Raw genomic sequence first — 24,111 nt, forward strand, 5'->3', positions numbered from 1 at the left:
TGAGGATTCCATAAAGTTTTGTACTCGCTATCATCCACCATGATAATGTTTGTTGGTGAATAGTGAGGATAAGCCTCCCAAAACACGGTCAACTTCTTATAAAACACTGGTTTCTTGGTAATTATCTGGAACTGAAGACATTATGGAATAAGCTTGAGAGGTTATGGAAGGTTTATGAAGCTTGAACCTCATGATTTTCTAGATATTTTTTTCTCAGTCATTGGCAGTGACCTGTGCGAGTTTGCCATGAGGAAGAAGGAGTGTATAGATGTCATTTTCCACCATTATACTATCTAATCAATGTTAAATCCCTTCCACAAGTCATGAAAAGCTCCAATGGTAGATATTTTGCTCCAATAGATGAGAAGATGCACGTAGTTGTCCAGCGCCCTCACGGGTAGAAATCCTCAATGAAGGTTACCAAAGCTAGTCTCATTGTGAAGTTTATTACCTCACAAGTCAAAGCCCTAAGATATGGCAAGCTGTTAACTAGAGATTTAAGCCTTGTATCACTCAAAAAACAAGCAAGAAATAAGAGGAAAGGGGAAAAACATTTTTGGATTAGCATTAATCTTGATTAGCAAATTTTTTCCCAATTTTGGTCCTGGGATTTGAAATTAGGAGCGGCTTCCTCAAAATTTTTTCCTTAGCAAACGCACAGTCCCAAAAGCTTAGAAAATGAATCAAAAAGATTAAATTCACCCAATCAAGAACACCATGAAAGAAAAGAGCTTTTAGATTAGCCTTGGATTAACCTAATTATCCTAGATTAGGATAATTGGATTAACCTAATTATCCTAGATTAGGATGATTAGACTAGGTTTAGAGAGAGAAGAGAGCAATTGACTTATATTATGTTGGTTATCAACAAAAGGTACCCCAAATATAGCCTATTTGACATATATACATGACCACCCCTTTCACACTATCATAAGTGTTGTCCATGGACATGGTCCATTGACCTTGGGTCCATTATTTATTATATGAGACCATTTCACTTTATAACAAATAGAGGCCTTAAAATTTTAATCTTGTTATATTTTGTAGACTCTTATTATGCCTGTTATTTTATTGTAAATATGGTGGCTGGTATTATGTCTATTATAATAGTATACAATTAATACTAACTTGTTTCTATTATAGATTTATTCATGAAAATTCTATTTGCTAAATTTATAATTTTATTTAAACAAAAAAAATGTTTAAATATTAAATAAAACATATAACACCATATTGGGGAATATGGGAATTTTCCACAAGTTTGGGACACGTGGTCAAAAGTTTGGATTAACCATAACTTGAACACCACTAATCCAAAATGAGCGCTTTATAGCTCTTTAGATTCCATTTTTCAAGTGCTTTCCAACGATAGGTCATATGATAGGGTTTTGAGAAACTTACAAACATGTTATCCATGTCCCCTTTTTTAAGTATTCAAAAATGGGAATTGGAAAATTCCCAAATTCACTAATATGGTGTTATATCAGAGATTGAAAATGATATTCGTCATCTCATTATTATTTATAAATCTTACCCTTTCACAAAGTTCTTGAGCTCCATCTTGTAATAGTTGCACCTACATCATTGAACATAGAAAAAAATTAATGTTAAGAAAATAATGATATTTTTACCATATTGAATAATATTTTCACATACCATTCAAAGATAAAACTTGTAATAAAATGTAAACAACACTTACCATTCTTTCTCTTATCTTGTTAAGTGCAATAACCATTCTATTTTCAATATCTTCAATCTCACGAAGATTCAAGGACATGAGACTCTCACCCAACATGTAGCTGTAAAAGTTTTTAGAGGAGATGTCACATGATTTTAAGAAAAGTGTCACATGCAAAATTATACGCAATGTATATCCAAAGTTTTAGCACTATTGAGTAAACTTTCATATGTACTAAGAGTACCTTTGTAGATTCTTTAAGTGGTCTATTTTCTCCCTTGTTGTAAGAGCTTTGCACCTCCAATACTATTTTAACAACCATTGCAAATAAATGAAGATAAAAAAGTTATTTAAACAAAAAAGGAAAAAAAAATATTTTGTGACTTTAGATACGTAAACATAGTTCTTAATGATCTACTACATGTTAAAAACAAGAGGGTTTCTTAATGGTGGACAAACGAATTAAGAAATAAGGGTAGATTAACACTCACATAGAGTAACTCACACAAAGTGTTGATATAAGAATAATGAGACTAGCCATAATGAATGCGACTAAGCACTATGAGTAACTCATAAAGACAAGAGAACTTAATTGAGAAAGGAAGCAATTTTTTTTAACAAAGTTTACATGGTTTAGACCTAAGAGGAGTCCACTCTCTCTCTCTTGTAACTCTCTCTCTCGTGTAGGAGAGAAACACCATAGAAAAGAAATATTGAAAGCTTCATTTGATTAGTAAAATGATTATATCCTTTGTTAGATCCCATAGTTGGTATTTATATTTCCTACCTTTATATACTACCACATATTGATGCACCCCATACTTGGGCAACTCCCCCCAAGCCCATGGCCTTGACCCCACTATTATAGATGGTCCATAAGAACTTTCTTATAAACCATCCCCACCTACATGTTTCATATGTGAAACCTTGCATCGATTAGATAATCCACATGGGTAGGATCTCCAATCATAAGTGCTTGGGTACCAATCATCCAAGGGTGAATGAATGAATGTCATATTTAATCCAATTGTGAGAGCATCATTATACTTTTCACGCATGGTTGTAAATGATCTCCAATAGGTATAACCTTCATCGTTTTCCCTGAAAAAAAACCCAAAACTTACTCTCCAAGAAAGTACATCAAGTTTGCTTTCTTAGCAATGCAAGTATCTGCATTCTCAAGTGGTATGAATCTCTCTAACAATGATTTATAGGAATTTCTAGCAAGTTGAATCAATGTTGTTCCCCTACATTTACCTCACCAAATGCATCCAAAATTTTCTCACATGACCTTCTAAAACTGTTGCGAGTTTCCATGACGCTTCTTCACTAGGTAAACCCTTCTATTTGATGAGGTATTCCACAGTGTGTAGCACCCTTTATCTAGTGGGCTATTTCTTGTACAATGCTTAATCTAATATTAAATGCATAAATTTCATTCACAATTGAGACAACCATGTGGATAGTGTCATCCTTAGTCTTGCATGACTTGAAGTGTTCTTTATGCAACTTCTCACCACATTTATAGCAAAGACCTTTGTTCCTCAACTCATTGTTGTGGCCACTGTCAAAAGTTCCTCTATTTTCCTATGTTGGTAAGATCAATGCTAATAAAAACATTATAAAGCCCTTTGGCAACCAATACAATGGGTAGTTAGTTCCCTTAATCTTATTCCTAATGGTGGAAAGCATCCTAAATACATAATTCAAACCATTTTATTTTGCAATTAATGAATCTATAACACAAAATGCAAATATCCCAACCTACAAGTATTGGCAATGCTCATTTAATGAATTGATAGTGAAGAGACATGCAAATTGTATGAAAATGACACAATGTATTGTAGAAATGTCACTAGCAAGGATGCAAAAGTAGATAACAATGATGACAATGATACCAAAGAAGTTAATGATGAGATCGAACATGCAATGTCGGTGATGACAAAGAAGTGATGATGAGACAACCTTTTTATACTTATGGAATATGCACACCATGTTGGAACAAAAATTTATGTCGTTACACTACTTGAAACCTAAAATTCAATAAAGACAATTCAAACGAACACTCCCCTAGGATGTTTGTTGAAACATTATAGCATGCAAACAGGTCATGAAATCTGACAAAAACGGCTTGAAAGTTTTAAAAATCATGTTACTTTATCAACCAATAAATTTATTAACTTATATGGTATACCTTCTCCACCTCAAATGATAGCTCAATCTAAGACAATTAGAAGAGCATCTTGAGAAGGTGATAATGCGAGAAAATCAGAAAGGTGAGAGCCAAAAGCACCTACTCAAAGGATAGCTCGATATCTAAGACAATCAAAAGAGAATCTTGAGAAGGTGATAATCAGATAAAACGAGAAAGGTAAGATCCAAGAGCACTTACTCTAATATCAACTATTATGTAATGCCCAATCATCATGTGAATGATTCGCTAATTCCCTATTTTTAGCACTTGGTGCTAATGAATTAGCTATAGTCATGCTTGACTCTTTCTTCTTCTCCATCTCAAACCTTTTTTCTGCATTGATTAATATAACAAGTTGGATTTTGACAATAGTTGAATTTTCCTTTCTTCTTAGGATTATCACCCGGGCCCTTCTTGCCATCCTTGCCAAAAGACTAGGTTGATTCCTACTTTAGCTTATAACCACCTTGAGAGAAGGCTTTACCTTTACCTTTACCTTTTTACAGGCACTCCTATACTAATTTTCTTTTATCAATATTTTTCTTCTTACAACAATATTGCAACCAACTCATCAAACATAGGGGAATTTGGGTTACCCTTTATCATAAGAAGATTTGTGGATGAAAAATCTTGGTGTGAATTTGATAAACCCTTCACCAATCAACTGTCTTCATCAATATCTGCAAGATTCTCTCTCAGTTCTTTAATACTTGTGAGAAGCTCATATATCAAGTCTCCTTTATTAATATTATCGCACTCTAACTGCATGCTTGCGTAAGAAGGCTAGCTGGCAGGCGTGGCTCATTACGCACCTAGTAAAGGAAAGCAAGCACATCCCCCCAGCCTACTTGGTAGCTTTACATCAATAAATATAAGGAGTAATGGTTGATTTCATGGAAATTTCAAGCAATGTATGTGCATATGTTCATCGTAATGTATGTGCATATGTTCATCATAACCTCTTTGGGGATGCCTATTATTTTATTTTGGGATATTGTATTTTTGCATGCTCCCTTTTATATCATCTACAAAGATTAATGTGTTCAATCAAGCTATGTGAGTTATTACGCTGTCTGCCAAAATTAATGTGCTTAATCAAGCTATGTGCACTAGTCTGATATGGTCATGATTAATGTGTTTAATTAGATGTGTGCACTGACTACTACTATTTTGGATGTAGGCGAACAATGAGTGGTGGATTATGTGTTAATCGTGGGTGAAACATGTGTTGGACCACTATGAGATATTTTGGAAGACATGTGAACACGTTTTATGGTTTCATATTTAGGCATCTATATTTTGGTAAGGCTAAGGTCGTATACCTTTGTACATACCAAATAGTATTTTATACTTTTGGTAGGCCCAATACTTTATATTAATACTTACTATCTTTTTGTAGAGCTTGCACGCTCATAAACTTAAAAGCACTTACTTGTGCTTTATTTTTGGAATTATCTTTTTAAAAATTAAGCACTTTTTCTAATACATATAAATAAAGAAAAGCACCTGCTTGTGCTCCGTTTTTGAAATTAGCTTTTTGGAAAGTAAGCGCTTTTTCTAATACATATAAATAAAGAAAAGTACTTGCTTGTGCTCTGTTTTTAGAATTATCTTTTTGGGAAGTAAGCACTTTTTCTAATATATATAAATATGGGAGACTCATTTTACAAGGATCACACTTTAATCAGGGGGAGATTCAATCCACTCTTGTGTTGACGTTGACTTCTACTCCATTCTCTATGTTTTTCTTTGTTTGTTTAATTTGGTTTATTAAGGTTTATGCAAATATATGCTCTACTGTAATTTTTGTGTTGAGAAATTAGAGTCTCCTTCTCTCTAAGTGTCTTAGAGGTCATGATAGTGGTATTAGAGATTTGGCGACCACTTAAGGAGAAAGACTTTTGAAGAAAAAGTTTAAAAAAAAATCGAGGTTTACGCAATTTATTTGGTGCAAGGAAGGCCAAAGGTTTAATTTTTATAATATCTAAAGTTTTAAAAAATCAAGGAGAAATATTACGAAAGAGGAAAGGCCTTCAAAAAGCTACAACAAGGGTACAAGTACTTGGACAAAGAGAGGACATCATCAAAGATCCAAAGGATAAAGAGAAGACTCTGAAGCCTACAAAAACATCTGGACATTTTTTTTTTTTGCAAAACCACTTTCTTCAATTCTTAATTCCTTAATAATCAAGCCATATGGATGTGATTTACTAGTAGGGCAAGGGGGCTCCAACCTCCTAGTCTTGGATTCTAGAGTCAATTTCCATAATCTAGGGCCATAATAACTTTTTATTGATTTCTTAAAAAAAGAAGAAGAAGAAGAAGAAGAAGAGATGAATCACAAAATTCACCCTCCTATGCTACTTGGGGTCGTACGCGCTATTGCCATACGCTTTCTTATAAAGCTTTTAATAAATCTTAATTAAGCTTTAAATCTAAAAACGCTTTACTATTCTTTTGTTATTTGATCTCCAAACCTTGTATACCAAATCTTGATATTAAAAGCTTTCTATTGCAAGCTTGGTGTCCTCTATTATTCAAAGCTTACCAATCAAGTTTTCCAAGATTTTACCTCCCCTTCACACTTTGTGACAAAAACAAGAAGAGATAAAATCTAAGTTTAAAGGCTTCCAATGATCCAAGTGTTGAAAAAAATAAACTTTTACATGATTTTAAGCAAAAATGCCAAAAAAAACATGTTTTAGATTAGTGATATATGTGCCCAAATGAAATTGGAGTGTAATATGATACAAAATAGAAGATTTATAATGGCCTAATCAAATATTTAAACCCTTAAAGATTAATATTAACACTTCTTTAGGCATTAATTGTACACTCTATTTGTAGGTAATGGTTTGTTATAAACAAAAGAGTACATTGAAGATTTGAATAGGTTAGAGAGTAAATCAAGCTATAAGAGTTGACGTGATTATGGATCAATGATAGCTTAATATTCTTATATCTTCAATTGCATCATAAAAAGTGTCTTATACTAGTCATTGCTCTCATCTCTAATCGACATAGATCTAAAAATCTCTCCCGATTCATGTTTGTTCTTCTCTTGATGCTTGATGTTATCTGATGTAGATGATCTCTTTGATTTTGTGGGATTATGGGGGTTCCTAAAATCTTCAAGAGAAGCCCTCCAATCACTTAACTTGAGATTACTAGAGTGAATGGGTAAAAGAGGCAATTTTTAGATCAACAATCATTAATACTACGTAATGACATATACTAGTTGAAAAGATGCAGGGGAGAAGAGAGCTTGAGCTCTTGCAAGCACACACACACTCACAAAACCCTAATAGAGAGCACACAAGGTGAGAGGGCTCAAAATCTTCTTCTTCTTCACTCAACACTCAACACACCATATACAAAGATAAGAGTACAGACAATATGAAAAGGTACTCAACCAAATACATACTAGGGTTCTCTATAGTGTGAACCCAACTAAAATGAGCTGGCGCTATAAATATGCCATCTAGAATGGCTGTCACATAGCTTGTCGTCCCACTGCCCACATATCACCCATGATCTCACCAACCATGCCAGTGTTGTAAGTGCGGGGCCTATCCCCCAGGGGGGTCATCATAGCTTGTCACATAGCTTGTCATCCCACCGCTTCACTAGATGAGCTCGATATCTCAACACTCCCCCTCGAGCTCAACTCCATCTCATGTACACCAAGTGAAGCCCTGAATCTGCGGAGCTTCTCTGTATCCAATGATTTGGTGAAGATGTCAGCTACCTGATCTTGTGTGTTGACATAAACAAGGTCAATATCTCCTGCCAAGACCTTCTCTCTGACAAAATGGTAGTGGACCTCTATAGGCTTTGTGCGTGCATGAAAAACTGGGTTCCTGGCCAACTGTATACTGCTAATGCATAGCCTTCTTTACACCAGGTGTTCTCATAGCTGGGATCCCAAGCTCCTCATCAAGGCTCATCTCTGAGCCACTAGACTTTGCATCAACATGAGAATGCCCTGCAGAAATGTCAGGCATACTAAGGGGCACCCACTTTCTCTTTGCCTTTATGTGATGTACTAATCACATTTGCAGGATTGGTATTATGATGCAGCCTGCCACTCCATGGTCTATCAACTAAACCACTAGATGAGGACTCTCCTTGTCCACTCAAATATTGTGATTGCTGACTTGCATTTTGTGCAACCACATTTCCACTCACATCAGGCCCAATCTAGCTTCTTTTTCAATAGCATACCAGCTGCTCATCTCATTAAAAACAACATCCCTGCTTATCCTCAACTCACGTGTAGCAGGGTTATAACACCTGTATCCCTTTTGCTCAAGGGAATATCCAATAAACACACATTTTTCAGCTTTTGGATCTAGATTAGTTCTCAGCTCATCTGGCACATGCACATATGCAATGCATCCAAAACTTTTAGATGGACAAATCAGGTTTTCTGCCAGTAAATCTCTCCTCTCAAGTTACATCATGTATGGCTGCAATAGGAGTCTTGTTCATGATGTAAACTGCTGTAGAAACAGCCTCAACCCAGTAGCTATGCGGCATATTCCTCTCTTCCATTCAATGCTCACGCAATCTCTGCAGTGTGCCTATTTTTCTGCTCAGCAACTCCATTTTGCTATATTCTCTGCATATGTTCAACTTTAAATTTTGGCAGCCCTGTCACAATTCTTTCGTCTCTGCATAGACTTCATTCTCTGCACATTCACATGTCCAATTCTTTTATGCCAAATGTCTGTGTCTGCAACAATTCCTGAACTATTTGCAAACATCGCAGCACTCACTTCAGGCATGTTTACATTCAACGTAAACATTCTGCCCACTCTGTTGCCTTTTGCAAACTGCACTTGTCTTTAAAGTCTTCAACATAACAACCATCAGGGTTAAACCGAACTTGCAAACCCTACTCAATCATCTGGCCAACTGAAACCAGATTCTTTGTTATGTTTGGAACATGAAGTACATCTCCAAGGTACTTCACTTTGCAATCTTGCATAGACAATGGCACATCTCCAACATGGGCAATTGGATGAGCAGTGTCATCCCCTGTTTCCACAAAACTTGGTCTTTCAAGGTTTTTCATCTCCTTGAACCACTCCCTATGACTTGTCATGTGGTTCGAAGCACCTGAATCAACGTACCATACATCATCTTTATGTGCTGCTTCTACATTTTCAGACATGGCATTAACAACATGCTACATAAAAAAACAAACAACCTTTCATTATCCTCATTGTTTCTGCTCGAGGATGCATAGTTGTTTTGTTGCAATTTCCCATTTTGCATGTCAACCTACTTCTTATAACAATCAGCCTACACATGTCCAGGCTTACCCCACAATAAAAGCATCCACGTGTATCATTATACTGCCTTTGCTAATTTCCACGACCTCTTTGACTCCCCTTGCCTTTGAATTGGCCTCTTCCACCTGCGTGTTGTTGTTGTTGTTGTTGTTGTTGTGAATTCTGGGTTTGTTGTTGGCCTCTTTCACCTACGTGTTGTTGTTGCTGCTGCTGGCCATAATTTTGATCACATGTTAGGCCACCTCCTTGAGGGCGTCCATGGCCTCCTCTACCTCATCCTAATCTTTCTGAACTTGTGTAGAAGGCCTGTTGCTCTGAACTGTTTTTGTGAAGGCCTGTTGCTCTGAACTGTTTTTGTTTTGTGAAGATTGTTGGTCTTTACCCAAGCTCTTCTCTTCTATAATCAGCATAGACACTAAGTCTGTAAAATTGGGAATGTTTTCTCAAGTCTAAATAGACGTCTTGAATGCCTTATATTGTGGCCCGAGACCACGTAGACAAACTTCCACCTTATCATCATCATCTACTGAAACACCAATAGATGCAAGGGATTCCACAATTTTCTTTATCTTCAATGCATAGTCATTCACAGACATACTCTTTTTCTCCACAATATGAAGTTCATTCTTCAACTGTATCTCTCATGCCTTGGTATTCATTTCATAAAGTTTTACCAAGGTGTCCCATGCCTCCTTGGGGGACTTGGCATCCTGTATGTGCCAATCATGGTGTCCTGTATACTAATAGAGAGCCAATACATAACTTTTCTAGCTCCTTGGTTCCAACCCTTGAACTCTTTCACATCTGCAGCAGTCGGATTGATATCCGATATCTCTGGTGTCTCTTCATGCTCACCTTCTATATAGTCCCAATAATCCTTTCCCATCAGGAAATTTGTCAACCTGGACCTCCAAGCATGGAAGTTGTTCGTATCAAACTTCTGAGAAACAATTTGGTTTATGCCATCATTTGACATCTTTCCAGACACACAAATTTACCAGAAACAGCACTCTGGTTTGTCCTGCACAAACTGCTGTATTTTCTGCAGCGGTACTGTAGTACACTCAGATGTCACCAACCACTGACCTCAATGTGCATACATACACCCAATGGCAACTGTTGACCTCCTTGCAGCACACACAGTGTCTGCACAACCAATCTGTCTTCCTGCAGTTCTTAAAACAGAGTTCTACAGAGAATCGATGACTTACCCGTGCCTGCTTTCTGAAAAACGGAGGTCTTGACGCGCCCAAAACGTGTTTTCACCCCAAAAAACTCTGTCCTATAGCTTTACTCTCGCAAATAAAGCTCTTCAATCAAAGATCGTTTGCCGGTGCCTCTCGTAGAGCTCCCGACAAGGGTGTAGTCTCCAACACAGGAAAGAGTAGTTGAAGCTCTTACCCTCGTACCGCTTCTTGTGCTTCTCTTGCTTGTTTTGCAGCTTAGCCCTTAGCATGAACCAGGCTCTGATACCATGAAAATATTCAGGGGAGAAGAGAGCTTGAGCTCTTGCAAAGCACACACACACTCACAAAACCCTAATAGAGAGCACACAAGGTGAGAGGCTGAAAATCTTCTTCTTCTTCACTCAACACTCAACACACCATATACAAAGATAAGAGTACACAATATGAAAAGGTACTCAACCAAATACATACTAGGGTTCTCTATAGTGTGAACCCAACTAAAATGAGCTGGCGCTATAACTATGCCAGTCTCTAGAATGGCTGTCACACAGCCCTTCATCCCACTGGCCGCATATCACCCATGATCTCACCAACCATGCTAGTGGTGTAAGTGTGGGGCCTATCCCCGAAGCGGAGGGTCATCAGTGTCCACCGTCTCACTAGATGAGCTCGATATCTCAACACTAGTTAGATGAGCTCGATATCTCAACACTAGTTACACACATTGTAGAGTGCATAGATATTTAAGGGATAGTGGTAGGCTCTCATACCAACAAATTAGAATTAGAAATTTTGGAGTAATAGGGTGGATAGTAATGGACAAGTTTCACTACTTGAACATAATCATGAAAATTTAATTAACACTAATGATAAGATAATGACATGCTAGAGAGTTGATCTAACACAAACATAATTTCCATTACATGGGGGCATTTAAATAGGTTGTTGCACTTCATTCATTATTCTATGTATTTTCTTAATCCTCATGTACACATGCCCTTATCATCTCTCTTGATTCTAGGTATACCTCCCCCTGATCTTCTTGTTGATTAAATACACATCATGTGCATGCCCACTTGAAGTAGGTGTCTTCATCCTAGGAATCTATCATGCATGTTGAATAGCTTTCTAGGTTTACATTGCTTCCTAACATTTAATAGTTTGATTTCTCACATAAACTTAGCAACACTTCTATCTCTAAGGTGTATCCTGTCCTTCATCACTTATTTTCTAACACTTCCCCTTAACTGTTGAATTCCTATCAGCATACATGTATTGGTTCTACACTCTTACTCATTTTATAAAGTGGTCCACCTCACTTTAAATCTTGGCTACAATTTTGACTTTGACTTGAGTCTTCACACTATTAGGTGGAAAAGGGGTTACAAGTATGGGTGAGACTCATGCTCTCATTACTCCCTTTTAAAAGGGCATATATGAGTCCTAACTTCCTTCCTAGGAAGTAATAATATCCTTTTCCTTCTCTTTAGTCTTATCATGTCTACTTCAACTCAAAGTCCATGCTAGGAGTCTTATCATGCCTAGTGGGAACACCTTTCTAGGTTTATAATTTACTAGTGTATTTTCTCATAACCTTAGCAACACTTCTATCTCTAAGGTGCATACACCCCCTCATTTCAAAATACCCTTGATCACTTACTTTCTAACAAAATAGTCATATCTCCTTTATAGTGTCTATTATCTTAAAGAAAACAAAAACAAGTGTGCAAAGACTTATAGCTCTAGGGTTTTTATCTTTAATATACACACATAACTCAAGAACTTCTTAAAACTTATTGGTTGAAAAATTTATATAGAATTTTGTACATAATATTAAACTCGTTGTTGGTAGAGTAGCTAATAGTACTTTTCTAGTTGTTTTTACTACAAAATATCAACCAAGCATAAGCTAAGGTTCCATTTCAAAGTTGGGGAAATTTTGTGAAATGTATATGGACATTTTCACCAAACCAAAAGGCATAATAACATACTTCAAATTCAAACTTGGAATTATTGAGATCAAAGAAATGAGTTAATGTTATTCATGTAAGATGTTTATAGTATTCAGACATGGAAATATTAATGTTATTCGTATAAGATGTTTATAGTATTGAGACATGGAAATATTACGTAATATGATAACTAAAATCCATATAGCAAGATGAGTTTTAAATTGTTCACAATTTTAGATAGAATATGCACAAAGTTAAATATTTCTTAAAAATTATAAGCCTTCAATATCCAAATGAGAACACATGCACTCATATAAATAAATTTAAGCATCAATGATTAAAATTTATATAAATACAAAGATAGAAAAAAAACTAAAAATTTTACATACAGTTTATTTCTAATGAATGAATACAAATTTAAAGATAGAGTAAAAAATTTCTTTTATGCATCACTTTATGCATAAAAATCAATTTTGATGAAAGTAACACTTAGAAGAGACTAATTATTATGTATTTTTATTGGATGAAATATAAGTGTTATCGTCTTAGTTTTACCTACCTCGACATCCTGAAGAAGACACTCTTTGGAGTGTTTTTTGTCTGCATGCTCTCGATATCTATCCACACCATTCGGTACGCTACAGATATTATAAAGAAATAAATCATTATGTTATGATCTAGTCGTGATTAAAAAGAATAATTTAACTAATCTAACAACTTTAGATTTCTTAAAACAAAGGAAAATCCTAATTTAAATATAGAGCATGAAATCTTTTCTAATGGTACTTCATTTTGAGTGCTAAGACTTATACTATATTTTTTAAAAAAAGTGTTCAAGTATATGAATAATGTAGAAATTTGCAACCTTAATATTCTTACTGTGTAGGGGTAAAATCATGCATAAACACCTATGATTCAAGATAGAAAATTTAACATAAATGAAAAATCCATGTTTTTTAAACTTCACAGAAAACCAAGGTTGATCTAGATTCCATGTGAATCTACTGTGACAAAGCTTCATAATATCAACCTAATCATCACATAATACAAACAAAAACAAGTATGAAATTTCACCCATGTCAGTAGATTCCATCTGAATCTACTGACAAAGCTTCATAATATCAACCTAATCATCATATAATACAAACAAAAACAAGTATGAAATTTCACCCATGTCATCAATGCGCAAGTGTATGTATAGTGTATACAAAAAGATATGGTACTTTTGTAAACAAATCTTATTTGATAACCATCAAAAAGCATTAACATGGTACTGTGACACGAAGTTGGGGTTTGGACTTCGGTCACTTCTTAGAATCAAAAACACATTTGAATGAAACCTCACAGCCTCCTCACCTCCCTTTCTCTCCCTAGGTTAAGATAAAGATATACACATCAAAGGTGAGATCATAATTCATGGAAGGAAAGATGCAAGGCTCCGAAGAAGCAAGAATTTCAGCCAGTCTTGCAGCTCCAAACAAGAGGGCGATTCTTTGTTGGAAGAAAATCTTCCGACTCAGGATTATGTGAACGGAAACATACGGGGAATATTGGTAAGGTTCATTCGTTCGAATTGGACGATTTGGACGGAACATATTAAAAAAAATAAATATAGCAATCACTTACAAGAGGATAAGACACACTTTGCCTTTTAATAAGAAATTAGGAGGAAATAATCATGATTAAGAAGAAATAATGGCCAAAAGTCTATAAAAACAGAGATACACAGAGAATTGTAATTTTAAATCCATATAGGCTGTACAAGAGAAGATTATATAGATGCGTAGAGCTTGAAGAGAGCTTCCCATCTATATAAAAACTTTCAAAAATGGGCAAGCGAGCGAAAAGTTATGAGCATTTTACTACAAGACTATAAAACTGCCAAAATTCTATAAAAATAGAGATACACAGAGAATTGCAGTTTTAAATCCATATAGGCTGTGCAAGAGAGGATTAGATAGATGCGTAGAGTTTGAAGAGAGCTTCACGCCCATATAAAAACTTTCAAAAACGGACAACCGAGCGAAAAGTTATGAGCATTTTACTACAAGACTATAAAACTGCCAAAATTCGCCTAAAAATTAGCAACTTTGGGAGAAATTCTAATCATCAATGAAGTAAGGGATTAAGAAATTAGTTACATGAGTGGAAAGAGCATAGAAAGAGCTTCCTAGCCATATGATCAATTTTAGAAATCAATACCCGAGTGATGAGTAATTATCAGTTGAAATTTGGGTATTGGACCACAAAAACTGCACTTCTCTCTCTTTGCATGAAACCTCAATTTTCACATAGCCTCTTGCCTTTCATCTCCTTCATGATTCAAGCTAGAGGGTAAGGGTTAACATTGCTCAGCAGACAATCGTAAAGATTTACCTTTGGTCCCCAAAGTCTTTCCACATGCTCATTACTGCTAAAACCATTGGTACCTCCAAAGGAGGGCGGCAATAAGGCAAGGGCTACCTTGAGAAGTCACAGGCCCGCCAAGATAATAACTCCTTATCCCACTTATCATGAATCATCAAAGAGGTCCAAAATTGGGTTAAGCATGAGGTGCTAAATGAGACATTCACATGTAAAGAGAGTGTTTGAATAAGGGTTTGAAAGATAAGAGAATGGCAATGACACAAAATGCTCAATTGAGGAGGCTCATTCCTTGATTTGAAAGGGAGAGGAGGGCTCCTTTTATAGGTGGAGAATCACCCTCTCTTCCATTGTTACAAATTACAACATAAAAATCTTCAACCCTTCAGTGACATAAGGGTAGATGTCACCACCATCAATTGTCCTCTTAGGCTAAGTCTTCTATTGATTATTAAATTGAAGACTTTTTGACTTTGAGAGTGTGATGAGATAATAGCCAAGCCTAAGTGGTGTGTAGGTGGAGATCCCACTTACACATGGCGGAATTCTCCTCTTCCATGTAGGCATTCTAGAAGAATCTTTCCCAATTATGCACCTACACACACTCCTCCACATGCCTTCCACACTCCCCAACTTGTAGCCTTATGGTGAATACCATATTAATAATACAATTAAAATCCATGTGAGCATGAAGGCCCACTTTTATTTTCCACATCACTAGCCTATCTACCATACCAAAGTATTTATCAAGCATACTTGTGGCATTTACAATGTGTGCACCCTAAATCAAGTAAAACCATTATATTTGAAGATAGAATGCTATTATCGGGGTAGCCGCCAAGCCGTCGCATCACCACGCCGAGTGGGCGCCACAATCTTCTTGGACAAGCTTCCACCTTATTATCATTAAGAAACCATCAAAATATGCACAAAATTGAAAATAAAAGATATCAATTTTTCATGTCACATCTTTCCCCCCCAGCAGATCCTCCATGCTTGTCTTGGGGGTCTGCTGGCCATGGTGCTCGAGGGTAAAATATCTTTAGCCAGTACTCATTGGCACGTCTGGGAACCTCCTGGCCACTTGCATCTTCTAGAAGATAGATATTATTTTTGAACTTTTGCTTTATCCTGAAGGGGCCTTCCCAGCGTCGAAGAAGCTTCTTATCTAGCCGTTTCTCCACACGGCCATCATACCTCTTTTCCTCCTGGATCAAATAAAACTATCCCCCCAGCCCCACATTGCCTGGAAGGGCTAAAGGCTCCATCAAAATGCATAGTGAAAGCAGTTGGTGGCGTTTCCAAATCTTCATATACTTCTTCCTTTGCTCCTGTTCCTTCTTCCTCTCCTTCCTTGTAAGCAAATCTGCAAGAGAGACCCTAGTGGTGTTTTCTGTAATAAAAGTGAAAGAGAATTATTAAAGCTCACAAATCCACTTTGCAAACTTCCCTCCTGCAGGATTGGGTTTGCGGACCAAGAATTGTAAAGAAGGTTGAGATGTGAGGAAGAAAAAAGGGCAAGGTAATAAGTATGACCTGAACTTCTTTACTGCAAAAACAAGAGACAAACCACCTTTCTCCATTTCACCATACCTCTCCTCGGCATCAGTGAATTGTCGGCTTGCATAATACACTGGTTGCATACGCCCTTGCTCTCCCTTTTGCAAGAGTATAGCACCCACTGAATGTGATGAGACACTTGGGTTCACATAAAAGTCCTCCCCCCACCTAGGAGGTTGAACAATTGGACTTTGACTCATGCATTCCTTGAGCAAACAAAAAGATTGAATCACTACAAGACAATGCTGCCATACACGCATTTCATACACGCAATAAATTACGAGCGCGAGTATGGTCGCGCCTGTATTTGAATAGAATCGGTCGTGTGTATTTTATCATTTAAGGTCGCGTGTATATTTGCATTTATCAACGCGTGTATAAACGCGTTTATATACACGTAGTAATACACGCATTTATACACGCTACCATACACGGATTAATACACGCTATCATACACGGATTAATACATGCCACCATACATGGATTAATACACGCATGGTAAAGAAAAACTGAAAAAAAACTGAATTCCTTTACAAAATTAAAAACTATTTTCTTTAAACCATCTCATAGTACATTACAGTATACATCATTACACAATCCCACTACATGCATTTACAACAATGAAATATATTCAAAAATAAATCATGCATATGAGATGATAGAAATGTCATCAATTTAGAACGTACAGTGACGGATTGGTTAGGGTTCGATCTCATCTTCAATAAGATCCATCCTTGCCAAACGATCAACATCAATATCCATTTGATCAATTTGTAAGGCTACGATTAAATTTATTCCACTATCGATATTCTGTACTCCATTGATAATGGTATCGATGTCCTAATCATCCTCATCAACGTCACCATCATCCTCAATGGTAGGGTCATTCTCATGATCATGAGAAATGGCACGCTCATCCTCATTATCATGATCATCTCTTATTTCTTGATCATCGATCACAACATCTTCATTGGCATGTTCGACATCATCTTCATTGCGGCTTGTTACATCCTCCATATGCTCCATATCAGTGAATGTATTATACATCACTTTGGAACGTGGTGCAATAGGGATGACGTACCACCATTTAATGTCATGCACCATTGGTAGATAGATAACCTACTCAAATACACATAGTACAGTAATTAATTAGCATATCAAAAGTCAAGGGGTACGTGAGCTTAGATATATATGTACATGAAACACATTAGTAAAAAAAAGCATACCTGCTCACATTGTTGTGGCAATACGAGCCTATCTTTCTTTGTTTGCCAAAACTTTGTAGAGTCAATAGTTACATAGCCACTTGCATGGCGTTTTATCGTTGCATCAGGCCCTTTTCCACCACGTTCATTTGCCATTTGACATCCAAAACATACACAAAGAAGCGATCAAAGTCAAGCCTAAATATGTCTTGGATTATGCCACAATAATCATCCATTTTTCCATTAGCTCCCTCAAAGCTTCTAATGACACCGCAATCTTGTGTATTTCTCTTTTCATCAATTCTTTGTGTTCGAAAATGCTTGCCTTCACACCATATAGCATTGAACATAGTGCACTGGACCAAAATAGAAGCAATATTTGTGTAAGCAATGTGAATAAATATTAAAAGCAAATCACTTACAACTAATGCAAAACATTAGTTCTATGTACCTTTAACATGCATCCTCGTGCATACTCTCATTCTTCCGCCGTGATATGCAGCCCCTCGTCGCTCTCTGCTCTCTCCATTTCCTCATGCAACCAATCAACATGGATATCATTCGGAAGTGTTGCTAGATGCTTAGGGTACGCCTTCTGAGAGCCATGTTGCCTCCGAGAAAGAGTGCTCTTTCTGCTTGCCTTTTTGTCTTTGCATCCTCATATCTTGTAACCCATCTTCTCATCACATCACTATTAAGGATACAAGTGAAATTGAGATCATCAATCAATGTTCTGTCAATTACTTTACTCTGTCCTTTTCCTTGAGGCACAATAGAGGTCATCCTCAAGTCCTCTTCATTGCTCCATAGTCGTGGCAAAGAGCTGTCCACCTGACCAAGAAATTCTGAGATATATACAAGAGACTCTTGTATCAACCAACCCTCGGCCATGCTTCCTTCAGGCCTTGCACTTTGCCTCACAAAGTCTTTTAAGGTCTTCATGAAGCACTCTAGGAAGAACATCCAACGTGCATGCACAGTACCACATAAAGCAATTTCGTCCACAAATGCACAATGAGATGTAGTTGACTTGTGAGAATGGTTCGCGGAAAAGTCTCCTCTACCAAACAAACCACCTCCACTGCCATAACACGCGTATCATCCAACGTGGCGGCTGGATCAATTGCTTTGGAACTAACATATTTGAAAAATAAATAAATAGTACGTTATACCTCATGCACGTTCATTTTGCAAGGTATAATGCTGCGACCCGCAAGTCCTCACGTACGCTAACATTGTCTCGTTTACCAATAATATGTTCCCAAATACCAGATCCCACTTTCTTGAAGATGTGCATGGGATCAAGAAGATGGTTGATCTTAAGATGGGTCCAATATGGCAGCCGAAAAAAAATGGAGTACTTACACAAGGGATTGCTCTATGTGACCTTTAATCCAACTAGAGACTACACAAAACAAGATTGAAAAAACATTACTATACCTGTTCATGCCATCTGGAGGAAGAATAGTTGTAGACTCCCAAATACGCTTCCAATCTTTTGCATGAAGTGTTTGTGGAGGAATGTTACTCTTACTAGCAACATATTTAGGATGATCTGAGGGGAGAAATCGATGATGATTATCGAATATGGTCTTACACAAACCGTCAGCCATCTCATGTACTAACGAAGGGCCACAAACAGGACATGCATGTTTACCCGATGTTTTTAAACCTGTTAAAATATAAATAAAAGTTAGAATAATAAGGTCAATATGTATAATTAATATATATAGCCAATAGTATTAGAGTAGGGAGGTAATTAGAATTCTTACCAGAACAATCGCTGTATCCTGGAAAGTCATGCATTGTCCACATCAACACTGCTTTTAAGTCGAAGTGTCGAGAGGAGGGAGGCCTACTAATGTCCACCACCGCAACACCTCTCCATAGTTCCTCCAACTCATCAATCAACGGTTCAAGATAAACATCCATATGCTTGACTTTATGTTTCCCTGGAATTAGAAGAGATAACATAAGATGTCCCTTCTTGATCGCCATTGATGGTGGAAGGTTGTAATTCACCAACACAACTGGCCACACGCTGTATGCGGTGCTTTTAAAACCAAATGGATTCACTCCATCCATACCTAGGCCAAGTCTCAAGTTTCTGAGCTCTGTTTTAAAGCTGGGCCACTCATCTTCAATATGCTTCCAAGCAGGAGTGTCTGCGGGAATTCTCCACATGCCATCATCCGATCGATGTGAGGAATGCCATGACATGAGCTCTGCTATGGATTTGCACTTGAACATGTGTTTTGATGCGAGGAATTATAGGAAAGTGTCGCAAGACTTTACGAGGTACATCAAAACTCTTCATATATGTTCTATACCTTGCTTCACCACAAGTGGGACAATGTCGAGCCTCCTTATGCGTCCCACGAAAGAGAATGCAATCATTGACGCATGCATGTATGCGATCATAATCCAATCCTCCAAGAGATGTCACATAGCGCCTCGCTATGTCTCTTGAGGTGGGTAGTCTATTTTCCTTTGGAAGCATGTTTGATAATAGCCTGCATTCAATATCATCAATTATAATTAGTCTTAAATCTTAAACCTTAAACCACTAATTCAAATTTGTAAGTTAGAATGCTTACTTCAATAATGCGTCAAGACTTGCATTGCTCCATCCATAAACTGTTTGTATATTGAGTAGTTCAAGTGAAGCACGTAAAACAGAGAATGTGCACCCTTCAAACACCGGTGTCGATGAAGCCTTGTAAAGATGCTCTTGTTCCATATCATCGTCATCCATACCTTTGGGATCATCCTTAAAAAGATTCCGCACCATATCATCAAGCACCTCCTCTTCCACAACTTCGTGGGGTGCAGGGCTATTGTCATCCCTTTCCCACTCATCTCTGACAATAGATCCCGAAGCTCCAGCATCATCTCGTCGACGCTTTGCGTGCTCTCGTCGCATGTAGGGCACCATGTTAGGGTATGGTACTGCATCTTGCTTCAATTAGAGTTTATATATTACAACTCTATTAATTTAATTTGGATACCATGAGTCATTTGAATACCATCAATTTACATCTACTCACCTCTAAACCTGTTTGATTCCATTCTCCATACATGGAGATATGATTCAAAGTAATTCGACGTGCTCGTACAATGCATCCTTGACATCGATAACACATACATTTGATCCGTTGTCCCAACCACACATCGCGATTATGATGATGCATTGTCTCATCTTCCCCAGAACTGCTTGAAGAGGTTGATGACATCCTATGTACAATCCAGAAAACACAAAATCATAATATGTTTTTAATGAAAGTATAAAAAATCGCGTGTATTGACGCGGCTATTTCCTAAAAATTGCGTGTATTAACGCGGCTATTTCCTAAAAACCGCGTGTATTAATGCGGGTAATTTCAGCAAAACGCGTGTATAAACGCAGCTAAATTGCATACACGCGAAGATACACGCATTTATAAATGCAACTATAAACGCGACGGTCTGTTTAAACTAAAAATAGCCCGCCTTCCCCAAATAAAGATTTTGAACTAACATATCAACACTGCTTTCGTTTTTGCTCTTCCAACAGAAACGAAACCTAAGTGCAAGGAGGGAGCAGAGAAGCAGCACACACGGGAGGAAACCGAGCAAGAAAGAAGACTCACTTTTTCAGAGGTGAGTCAGTTTGTCCTTTGCCTTGTCTCCTTCCTCAGATTTGTTTATGCTATTTTCTCTTTGCTTTTTGGGTTTGTCTCCGTCCTTTTGCTTCTGTGCACATGATTGGGTGAATGATTCTGACAGGGGCGACAGTGGACCTTTTATAAGGACACTTTGTCGGAGGTCGGTCCCTTTGAATTTTTTTTTTTGCGCAGGTCGCGTGTAGAAATGTGTGTAAAAGCGCGTGTATCCTGTCTGCAGAGTATGTTCACGCGGATATCCACGCGTTTCTGGACGGATGTATACACGCGTTTTTTGACGGGTTTATACACGCGTTTCTGCACGGATGTATACACGAGACTGCGTTTCCTGTTTCTATGGTTTGCAGGCAACGCATATGACTTGAATGATGATATTTGTGTGAGTCAAGAGACAGCCCATGATGTACATGAGGATTATTTTTGCAGGTTCTTTATGGATATTCCAGGTTCTTCATCCGATCCATTTGCGTACAGCAATTGGCTGATGGAGATGTTGAATCATTTTGGGCGCCATCCTAGTCCAGTTGAGCTTACAGAGTATATGTATGCCCATACCCCTCCTTCCCTGCCTAGTGTCTATACCCCTACCATGAGTATCCAGGGCACTCCAGTGCCGTCTATGCCTACGAGTCTGACGAGATGGCATGCAGCTTCTCCTCTTCCACATCCACCGAGGAGACATACCTCGTCCCAGACACACTCACGCACACCCTCACAACCACCATCACGTGCTCCCTCCAGAGCCACCGTCACGTCAGGGCTCACAGCCACCGTCACGTAGACAATCCCCCAATCGTGACTCCACCCGCAGTATTAGGAAGAGTGGGAGTGGAGGATGCGGCAGGTGCTTTGGTGGGGGAGGTGGGGGAGGTAGTAGGGCACGCGGTGAGAGAGGAGATAGAGGGAGAAGAGTTAGAGGAGATAGTTCGGAAGAGGAGGAGATGAGAGAGGTGGAGAGAATGGTCTGCTATGATGTGACGGATAGGGGCGGGATAGTGATGGCGAGGGGGAGGGAGGTAATGGAGTACATGCGTGGGGTAGTATCAAACTCATATAGAAATTATTTTATTAAATTTAAAGATCAAAATAGCCGATTAGTTGGGGAGGTGATAGAGGCTGTACATAGTCGGTATCCCAATCCCCCACATGCTACATTCTCGGATGTATGGGGAAGGACGCGAATAAGGGAGATCTTAAGTAATAAAAGATCTCACCTTAAAAAACTCGCCTACGATGACCGGCTAAATGTAGCTGCAGGTGGCTATCCTGCCGAGAAACCTGCCACACTGCGCACAAACGCGAGTGGAAGGAGGCAAAGAAACGAGCAGAGGGTGGTGTGAAGAGCAGGCAGCATGTGGAGGCACGACGGATCTAGATGGAGACCATTGGATCTTCGCATTTCGGATCTGGCGGCGTCGAGTCATGGGAGGCAGAGTTCGTAAGTATCTTGCCACTTTATTTGATTGCTTACTTAATTCATTGATTCTATGATTGTTTTAATCTTACAAATTGTGTTGATTATGATACAGCGACGGGTTACGGGGAGGAAGCCCACAACCCACGATACTGCATATGCTCGTCGGCATAGCAGATGTGACACGTGGGCCATCTTCAGAGCCGAGGGACGTATTACGGACGCGCAGTTTGAGATGGCCATGAGACCATACGGTCGACAGGTACTTGAAAATTCTAAACGAATGATTTTCGTTTATTAAATTACATATATATATACTTATATACTATATATTACTTAAACAGGCACAAGCTGCTGATGATTCACCCGCCGTCACTGCAGAGGGTGGACGTGAGCACTACTCATCAGACATTCCGACGGATGTGAGCTCATCTGAGCATGGAGGGAGCACCGAGTCATCATCAAGGTCTGAGTAGGACTCAGACTTATAGTATCACATTCCATATTGAGGATATGGTTGTATATATTTTTTTGTAAACTGAAGCCATGGGCTACTTCGAGATATGGACTCCCTTGTATATATGTGTGAACTTTTGATAGTAATATTGAATCGTGAATCGATAGTATTACATTCATGTCTGTCTTGAATCGTGTATTGACAATGTATGCATTCATGTCGTTCTTGTCTTAATTTCCCTCGTGTATATGTTCTTCGTGGATGGTCTAATGCACACAAAAAAAAAAATCCAGAGAGTGTTATTGGGTGTTGGAATGCTGGAACAGTATTCAGGCACCAAATAGCACTCTCTGGATTTTTTTATTGCTCTCTGTTCGCGTGTATAAACGCTTCAGAACTGCTAAAAATTGCGTGTATATACGTGGATACTCTGTAAAATACGCGTGTATATACGCGGATACTCTGTAAAATATGCGTGTATAAACACGTCAAAACTAACAATTACGCGTGTATAAGCGTATCTAAATTAAAAAAACGCGTGTATAGACGCATGTATCAACGCGTGTGAGTACATCTGAAATGAACAGAATGCGTGTATACACCCGTGTATGAGTGCGTCTGGGAGGTCCTGTACACGCGCTTTTACACGCATGTCTCTGGCCGCGATGATACACGCGCTGATACACGGGCCCGCTACTTTTTTTCACAAGTCATTTTTAGCGGCTAGGAGCACGGGTATGAGCCCGATCCCTTGTAGTGAATTTGATCGGGTCCCCATTGGAAAGAAACATTCTTCTTTGTTAAAAGATTTATAGGATACATCTTCTCAGAGAACATGTCAACAAAGCGTTGGTAATACTTTGTTTTACCCAAAATCCTCCTTACCTCCCGTACATTGGTAGGTGGTGGGAGGGCCACAATTGCCTGCACCTTCTCAAGATCCATCTCTATGCCTTCTTCTGAGATAACATGTCCCAAGAGAACCACCTTCCTGCGTGCCAAGCGGCATTTTCCAGGATTAAGACACCCTTTTGCATCATCAATACTTTGCAAGGCCAACCTCAACTTTTCCAAAGTGATCCATGCGGCTTGAATAAATGCAAAAATCATCTAGAAAGACCCTTATAAACTTTCCCAAGTA

At 38.1% G+C, this 24,111-nt stretch overlaps 1 protein-coding gene across 1 annotated transcript in view; it reads right to left on the minus strand.

Annotated features, from left to right (window-relative positions):
• Positions 1-1,483: 1,483 nt before the first annotated feature.
• Positions 1,484-24,111, minus strand: part of LOC147626681 (MADS-box transcription factor 23-like) — a 62,666-nt gene continuing 40,038 nt past the window's right edge. Inside the window, exons 2-5 of the mRNA XM_086816853.1 lie at positions 12,868-12,925; positions 1,923-1,984; positions 1,700-1,799; positions 1,484-1,576 (exon numbers count right to left, since the gene is read on the minus strand). Of these exons, the coding sequence (XP_086672979.1) occupies positions 1,484-1,576; positions 1,700-1,799; positions 1,923-1,984; positions 12,868-12,925 (313 nt within the window). The remainder of the gene's footprint in view (positions 1,577-1,699; positions 1,800-1,922; positions 1,985-12,867; positions 12,926-24,111) is intronic.

This window comes from Cibotium barometz, chromosome 22 (genome assembly GCF_041138505.1).
Source record: "Cibotium barometz isolate CiBa-2024 chromosome 22, ASM4113850v1, whole genome shotgun sequence".
Taxonomy (NCBI): Eukaryota; Viridiplantae; Streptophyta; class Polypodiopsida; order Cyatheales; family Cibotiaceae; genus Cibotium; species Cibotium barometz.